Source organism: Athene noctua, chromosome 2, assembly GCF_965140245.1.
Source record: "Athene noctua chromosome 2, bAthNoc1.hap1.1, whole genome shotgun sequence".
Taxonomy (NCBI): domain Eukaryota; kingdom Metazoa; phylum Chordata; class Aves; order Strigiformes; family Strigidae; genus Athene; species Athene noctua.
In genome coordinates, this window is record NC_134038.1 from 24,181,864 (window position 1) to 24,190,179 (window position 8,316).

The following is an 8,316-nucleotide window of genomic DNA, read 5'->3' on the forward strand; positions in this document are numbered from 1 at the left end:
ATTTATTTTTTTACCTCATGTTATATAGTGCTTAAAGTGATCAGTTATTTTAACATGTATGATAAGGGCAGCTAGCTGGTATGTGGTAATATCTATGTATAGATATAAACCTAGTTGAAATAACTGTGTTCTAATGTCATAATTACACATATTAATTTGTAGTTACACAAAAATGTTTAGAATATAGTATCACTTAAATAGTAACAGGTAATAATTAGGTATTGCATGAAGATAGAAATCTACCCCAAGAATTTAACAGGAAAAGAAACAACATGCATGGAGAGACAGATGAATATAGGAAATAATGAGTAAAAATCAGGAGGGGTACTCATCACAAAACTGCACGTTTTCTCCCGTTTCAGTATTTCGATGAATGTTAGAGGCAGAGTTCCCTCGCGGGCCCAGAGTCGCCCTCAGGCAACGCGGTAACCAGGACACCGCCGCAGCCAAAACGCGCTCCGCCCCGCTCCTGCGGGCGGCTCCCCGCAGCACCGTGCCCGGCTCCGCGGCCACCGACAAAACGGCTTTCACCCCCCGGAGTCATGAATTTACCTCCAAACCGACACCAAAGGCCCTTCACACCACAGCCGGAGCCGGGGGCAGCGCGGCCAGCCCGTGACTAGCAACTGTTGCTATGTACAACATGGCGGCCGGCTGCGCGCAGGGACGCGCTCGGGCGAGCGGCAGCGCCGCGGGGACGCCGGCGCGGACGCCGGCGCGGACAGGGGGCTGCCCTCCTCAGGCTCCCGCAGAGCCCCAGCAGCAACACTGGCGCGGCGTGAGGGACCTCCGCACCCACCCCCGCTGTCCCGCCCGGGAGACGGGCGCGCCCTTGGCCCCGCCGCAGCCGGGGGACGCCCGCCGCTCGCTCGCCGCCGCGCACGCGCAGCTGGGCCGCGGTGGAGGTCGGGCCGCGCGTCGCCATCGCCCGGCGGAGGGAGGCAGGCCCCGCGGCCAGCGCCGGGGACCGAAACACCACACTTGGGGCCTAGCTCTAATGAAACCACAGCCGCTTCGTTTTCAGTGCAGTATTTTACTTAGCTCCGAACAACCAGTCCCCCTCCCAACGCTGGTCTCGCCCCGTGCCTACAACAGGTGCCCGTTAGCCCTACACGCCCGCCGGCAGCTCCCTACAGCACGTCTGCACCCCTGCCCAAGGGCAGCAGATGCTCTTCTCTGCATTTGTCTGACAGAGATAGGCGCCCAGGCTGTCGGCAGCCCGGACAAACCCGTCCCTTACTTCCACCAGACCTTCTGTAGCGCTGGTACTGCCCTCAGTGGGCAACTCCTGAGCAGTCACGTCAGTAGCTGCTCCCTTGTTTCTGTTGTGCGGGTGTAAGGCACAGGCCAGCCTGGTGAACAAATTGATAGCAACTGTGTAGTAAAAATGTTATCGTTTATACTCGAGTGTATCTGGCTTGCGAGGAAAAATCTGGATAAGAAATGTCTTAACAGCTAAGATCGGGTAAGATACCTAACAAAATCTTCACCAAACAGCTCCAAAACAAAACATCAAGAAGGCTTCTGTTCATTTATGAGCCAGTATATGGTCATGCAGTCTGTAACAAAGAAACTATATTCATCAGAGTTAAACACATTATCTCAACATTAACAGCATCATTAGCACCATAAAAACTGAGATTTGGAAGCACTTATGGAGACTAAAATAGCATCAGGCACAATCCAGCAGTACTCTGTAGTACACTTTAACTTAATGGTTACCTCACCTCCCTCCCCTCTTATGAGAGATTATTTTTCTGACACTTCATCCACAACTGGGTGCCTGAATTGGGTGTTCTAAGTCCTCTGAGATCTGCTCTTTTGAAATCCAGATCTGTGTTTCAGACCTAGCCTTGTGTAGCCTTTGATTTATTTTCAGTGGAATTTACTCAAAACACGGTTGTTTTATGCAGTTCATAGGAGTTCAAAGAATATGTAACAAGGTTAAAATGCAAATAAAGTTTAGATGAGAGTAATGAAAACAAGGGTAACTCAAAAAGAATACAATACCACTGAACTTAAAAAAAACTAAAGCATACTCTGTCTACAATTTAAACAACAGCTTTAGAAATCTATTGCTGGAAAACAATATAGACAAAATTTAGTATCACAATAAACTTTAATATTTCAATCTCTTAAAAGACAAATAAGAGTGTGCATTTGTACACAAACATTTACAGAGCAGAGTTATCAGAAATATTAAACTGCATCATGAAGTCACTATATCTTCAGCAGACATCACCGGGCATCAAAAACCACCACTGGAATACGTCAGTTAAAGGAAAAAAATGTGTTGTCGTTGAAAAAAAGATTGGGGCAGGGAAAAGAGACTGTCTAAATCTAAAAGTCACAACTAACTACATAAAAATATTTTAAAATTCATCTTTAATTAACCCCACGACACTTTCCTTTTCTTAAAAGGATGAGCAATATCAACAATTCACAGTACATCACCCAGCAGACTACCATAGTTTATTATATTTTGCATAGAAAATGGAAAAAGAGAAAGTGCCAGGAAAGAAAACAAGTTGCCCAATCACATTGCAGAGATTTCCCTATAGTACTTTGCTCTACTGTATTCATTTTTGGCCATGACAGATTCTTACTCAAATCTTCCACTCTGTTTCTCTTATATACCTTGTCTCTACCCAGAGCTTCTCAAATGCATTCAAGTGCACATGTAAAAGGATACATCTTTTTGTCCTTTTCTTGTACATTATTCTGTAGCCACATTCTCTGCATCTGATAGGGTCTCTTGCCTTTATTTCATTTTCTGTATGACATTCTGACGTGATGGAGGAAAATAAAGGGAGTGGGTAAATAAAACCAACATTCTTAATGCGTATATAATTTTTAAAAGTCATAATAGTCAAATTTCTACTTGTGACAAACATAAAAAATAATCATAGTGAATTTGTATCAAGAGCTGAATATCAAGATACTGTGTGAAGAAGAAGTTAGCACACTTCACTTATATTAAGATCAAAGAGGATCTTGCTAAAAATCATCAAATTATCACTGCACATAATACATTCCACTCTTAATACAACTGTTTACTAATGAAAACTTCATTTCAGCCCCACAATGCCCCAAGTTTATTTTAACAGACATAATATTTCAGATTCCTGAAGTGATGACTCAAAATCACCAATTTTTAAGTTGTTATAAGTAAGAGACTATTGCACTTCAATAAAAGCTGAGTGACCATACAACATTTTCAAAAAAACCTCTGAGATGCACTAAATAAAAGGCCCACCTATCTGCACCCCAAAGAGACATTTAGGCAGAGCATCCTCTAGAGATGGAGGACCTCCACAGAGCAACACAAGCTCTAGTGAATTACTTCCACATTGCTATCTATATATACCCCATATATGTCGTACCATTGGTGTGAAAAGCCTTAAAGAACATCAGGATCCACACTGCAACTATTTGTATTTATGTACTCTTTAGTACAATGCTTATGCATTCTTCATTATTAAAACACCAAATTTCCAGTAACAAGTAAAAAAATTCACTGATGTTTTTTCTTTACCTCCACAAATGTAAATCATTGGCTGCTGCTTTGGAGGCTGAACATCCTTCTGTGAATCCATGTTCTAAACAAAAAACAAAACATGCACGCCAGGGTTTTTTTTAATTAGATTTTCAAGGCATATACAATCATTTCAGTATCTCAGACTACAGCTAACAGAAGATTAAAAACTTCCTTCAAAGTAAATACAAACAAATTCCACCTGTATTGGATAACTTATGCTGGAAGATACTTCAGAAAGTCACCTAGTTCAACTTCTCAAAAGCAAAGTAACAGCAGCTTTCTCAGAGCTTTACCAATCTGCTATAGAAACCTCCAAAAATGGAGATGGCACAAAATTTTCTATTAAACAGGATTTTAAACATTAAAGCCCAATGAATATTTTCTTTCCTGGCAGTGGTAAGAATTTCCTTGCTAGAAACATAAAAATAAATACTTTCTTAGTATCTTTCATGTAACAACAATGCTATCATAAACAAGATAAGACATTATATTATTTCCCCTCTGATACAACACTGGCTAACTTAATCTACCTTTTTGTTGATCTAAGGGATTAGGAATCCTGGGAACAGACTAGGTAGAAAAGTAACAGGAATTCAAAAAACCCCAAACATACCAACCAAAAATTAACAAAACAATGAGGGGCCAGAGAAAAGAGATTCCACCCTCAAAATCCTAACTTAGGTTTGTATGATTACCAAACCGATTAAGAGTCTGATAACTCAGTGGTATGCTTCAAACACTTCTTCATGCCCCATAATGGTTTTGATTGTTCAGACTTATTTGGAGACAAGCATTCCTTCACAGCATCAGGCACAATACTTATATATAGTCCACATTCTACCAAGCTTTAAGTAATCCTATCCTAACATGAAAATACAGTTGCAACCATAAATTTTAAGGTTGTTACTTAACGACCAGAGAGATAGTAAACCTTTTTTCTGCCTGATGCAAGTCTAGACTAGAATGTGAATATCTCCTTGTAGTTCTTCTAAGATTGATATTTTCTGTGTTGCTGTTCTGCCCAACATGGAAGACAAGAATTCATATCCCTTATGCCAGTGAATAGCATTCATAATGCTTTTGTATGAGCATGACCCTCAGATGCTTTTGCTTAATATTACAGTAAGGATTATTTCCCTGACCTTCACGGTTTGTTTCAGTATAAATTCAACTGGAAAAAAATAGGGTCTTTAAAACAGAAGGACAGACTGTACAGAAATAGTTCATCCTTTGTTTAAGAGTTTGATCAGCACTTGACAAACCACCTTGATAAACCCCCCAATATACTACTCCATTTGAGAGAACTGGAGATAATTCATTAAACTATACAGCTTTCAAGTAAAGTTTTGCTCTACCATAACCATAGTGGCATCTTAATCCACGTGTTACAGTGATATTGTGTCAATAGATTATAGCAAGATATAAACGGTTGTCCATTAGCACCTGAAAACAGCAGCATCTTCTAAAAGAGAGCTCAATTAAGGAAAATGCAGCTGAGAAACTTGAGTTGGTGCTGCTCATGCAGCTAAATATTACCACTGCTGAAGACAGCAGTGGCCTATAGCTATGTATTTTGCAGGGAGTGCCAGGGTTTAGTCGGCCTTCATGCACCCTGCAACGGCAAATGCTGCCAAGCTGCAGAGACAGAAGGCCCACAGATGCATCTGTATGCGTGGGGCTGCGACCGCAACCTACCGCGGCGACTTGGAGAGCCAACCACGCTGCTCATGCCGAGGACGCCACCCGTACCTGTAAGGGAGAGAAACCTGCTCCTTCACCCCCCGCAGAGCCCACCATGGAGAAGAAGGAGGAGGAGGAGGAGGAGGAGGGACGGACGGCCTTCCTCGCAGCTAACCGGCCCCTCAGCCCCAGACACTTCACCCCAGCCCGCCCTGATCCTGCAGCGAGCCCTTCCCCACCGCCCCGCAGAGTTTTTACGCAGGACGGAAGCCCACGAGGCTGAGCTGGGCCGGGCCGGGCCTTTCTCTACTCACCACGGCCACGCCACCGCCCGCAGCGAAGGAAACCACCGAGTACCGAAAGGAGAAGCCCCAAAATCCCGGAGGAGCCCCGAGACCCACTCGCCTGCCCGAGCAACGCCGCCGGCCCCGCCGTCTCCTCGGCGCCGGCCGATGACGCCACGGCGGGCGCGGGCGGAGGTGGGGCCTGTGCCACACCGCCCGTTCCGCGGCCCGCCCAGCAGCGCCCAGGGCCGCCGGCCCGCCCTTAGCCGGTACACCAGGGCGGGCTGTTACGCTACCGGCCGCGCGAGCCAGCGGTGCGCACCGTGCGGGGGTCCCGCCGCACCGCAGCCCTGCCCCGCGGGCCAGGGAGCTGCGGGAGCCCCGGGGGCTCGGCTCGGCTCGGCTGGCTGGTTGTCGGTCCCCGCGGCGAGCTGCCGGCAGCTCCGGCCGCCTCCCCACTGAATAATTAGGTTGAGAAAGTAATAAATAGTTAGCTATCGGTCTTAACCACTTTGAAAATAAATTTTTTTAAAAGCACAAAATATCTGGTGGCATTTTTTAATACACAAGCTTTCATATGAATAGCAGCGCCGGTTTCCTAAGAGGAAAGTAGGCAGCTGCATGGTTAGATAAAATAAGAACCAACGTACTCGGTATTTTTGTTTGGCTGTGCCCGACCAAAGAATACGCTGTGCCGGCTCTGATCAACGGCTGAGGAGTTTTACACCGCCCAGGTGTTTTACCTCAAGGTCCTTTCCGTTTTGAGAAGCATTTTACAGAAGATCTGTGGATAAAAACCCCATCTTGGTATTTTAATCTTGTGGGAGGTATCGTCTGGACCCATATTGAAACAAACTTGCGAGCTGCGATGCTGTATATTTTAAGTGTAAAGTCGTAGAACGAAAGATGTTCAGATGTCGGCGGCGATTCCTCTCTGTACTGAACTGACACGGTACAGACGAGACTTGGAGCGATGCCGGCTGCTCTCCTAGTCACTGGCTTCACCCCACCGGCGGCTTGAATTTTAAATCTTCGATAGGCATTTTGTAGAATTAGCTATCTTTGCTTTATTCCTGGAAAAATGCTTAACGAATACTGTGTTTTGTGAATATGCCAGTTTCAATGACTTCATCATTCAAAGGTTCCCGAGTGTAAGAGGTGTTTTTCTGTTTCTGAATACTGAATAAAAATTGTTTCCTCAGCACCCAAATGCATTGGTACGTATGAGTTTTTATCAGTTGTAATTTATTGATGTTGTTCTCATCATAGCAAATCACCTTCCTACATGACCCGTGGTTTATCTAAAATAAACCTGATGAATAAGGTTTTCCTAATTCTGTATTTAAGTTAAACGTAATGAAAATACAGTAAGGATTTTAGACAGCTCACCTGCTTCTCCATACTGCTGTGTACGTTAAATATAACTTTTGGAGTGCCAGAATAAAGCACGCAAGAAAAACGGTATGTGAAAGGCAGAGCTGTTCGTTCTGATTCTGACTTCGCCGTGCCGGTACTGCCTGCGTCCTCTCTTCCCCCGCGGTCTTCATAGGTGCGGGTGTGCACCAAGAGTTTGAAGCAGAGGCGGGAGGGGAAAAAAGCCTGAACCGTACCTTTCCTGGTAATTACCACCTCATAAATAAACAAATAAAACCCAACTGGTATTATTTCTCTAGGCTCTTTTTGTATTTTAAAATGCGTTTGTCAAACCGATAATTTTAAAAGGACTTATTAATAATACCACCATTAATAAGTCCTTTAAAATTATTAATAATTATTAATAATACCATGAAAAAGTCAGTTATGGTTAATCCTGTGGTAAAGAGGTCACCACTATTAAGAAATAAATCATGTAATTGCTTATTGGCATGCTTTAACTGTTCCCTTGAAAAACAGGATGCTTTACCAATCTTAAAGCTTCTGTTACTTTAGCCGTTTCTGATAAAGCCCGCCTCCTTCGAGAGGAGCGCTTTAAGAGTAAAACCCCATCTTGATGGAGTGATAAACGCTAGCCCTAAAGATGCTCCTTGGGTTTAGAGTAGGAGAGAGGATTAGGGCTATGTGAGAGACCTCCACCGTCCTGTAAAGGGAAACAGCTCCCGGGGAATTAGTAAGAAAGCTGAGGAAAGGCTTGTGGGGCGGAGCGGGGAGCTGCAGAGGTACTTTTCAGATGGGAAGGAAATGGGGTCGTAGCCGAGCGCACCGCGAGTGTATTGCAGACTGTCTTACCTCACGTTGTTAGTTTAGAAGCAGTGTTCTCAGATTTTGTTGTTTTGGTTTTATTTGTGTGGTTTTGTTTGTTTGAGGTTTTTTGGTGACACTTTTTGTTAATTCAGCTTTTTGGTGTAGTAGTTCTGTGCAGCAATTACAACTGGCTACATTTCTTGGATATTTTTGATCCAAGTCACTCAAGTCCATCCCGGTTTGAGTGACAGAGACAGAAATTGCAGCTGCTGTGTCCCACTTCAGTGAGCTAGCAAGCTGCCAATTTCTCAGGAAAAGTAATTTGTTTCATAAACAAACACAACTATTTGAAAAATAATGTATTCTAGTTCATGTGAAGTAGATGATATTACAGAAAGCACTTTCAGAAACCCTGTGTTACATTCCAGAAAGCTTCTAATGATTTCTTCTTCTAAGAAAGAAGGGGGAGATACCCTAAGAGCCTTTCTCTTTTTATCCCTGTTACCTTGTAGTCACAAACCCCAACAGTCTTTATCTAAACATGTCACATTTCCCCCCCATTCTGGACAGGTAACTTTTAAGTTCATGTTTCCTCAGGCCCCTCTCAGCCTGCCAGCCACCACTGCCCCTTGC

General features: G+C 44.1%; 2 protein-coding genes across 2 annotated transcripts in view; both read right to left on the reverse strand.

The window, feature by feature from the left end:
* SPAG1 (sperm associated antigen 1) overlaps positions 1-639 on the reverse strand; it is a 44,902-nt gene extending 44,263 nt beyond the window's left edge. Inside the window, exon 1 of the mRNA XM_074898641.1 lies at positions 553-639. The gene's annotated coding sequence lies outside the window, so the exon portion shown is untranslated. The remainder of the gene's footprint in view (positions 1-552) is intronic.
* Positions 640-2,106: 1,467 nt separating this feature from the next.
* On the reverse strand, positions 2,107-5,666 carry POLR2K (RNA polymerase II, I and III subunit K). The gene is made up of 4 exons (XM_074897625.1): positions 5,533-5,666; positions 3,536-3,599; positions 2,693-2,785; positions 2,107-2,261 (listed from the first exon to the last, which is right to left on the reverse strand). Exons 2-4 carry the CDS (start codon positions 3,594-3,596, stop codon positions 2,239-2,241), a joined length of 177 nt encoding a protein of 58 aa, XP_074753726.1. The 5' UTR covers positions 3,597-3,599; positions 5,533-5,666; the 3' UTR covers positions 2,107-2,238.
* Positions 5,667-8,316: the final 2,650 nt, after the last annotated feature.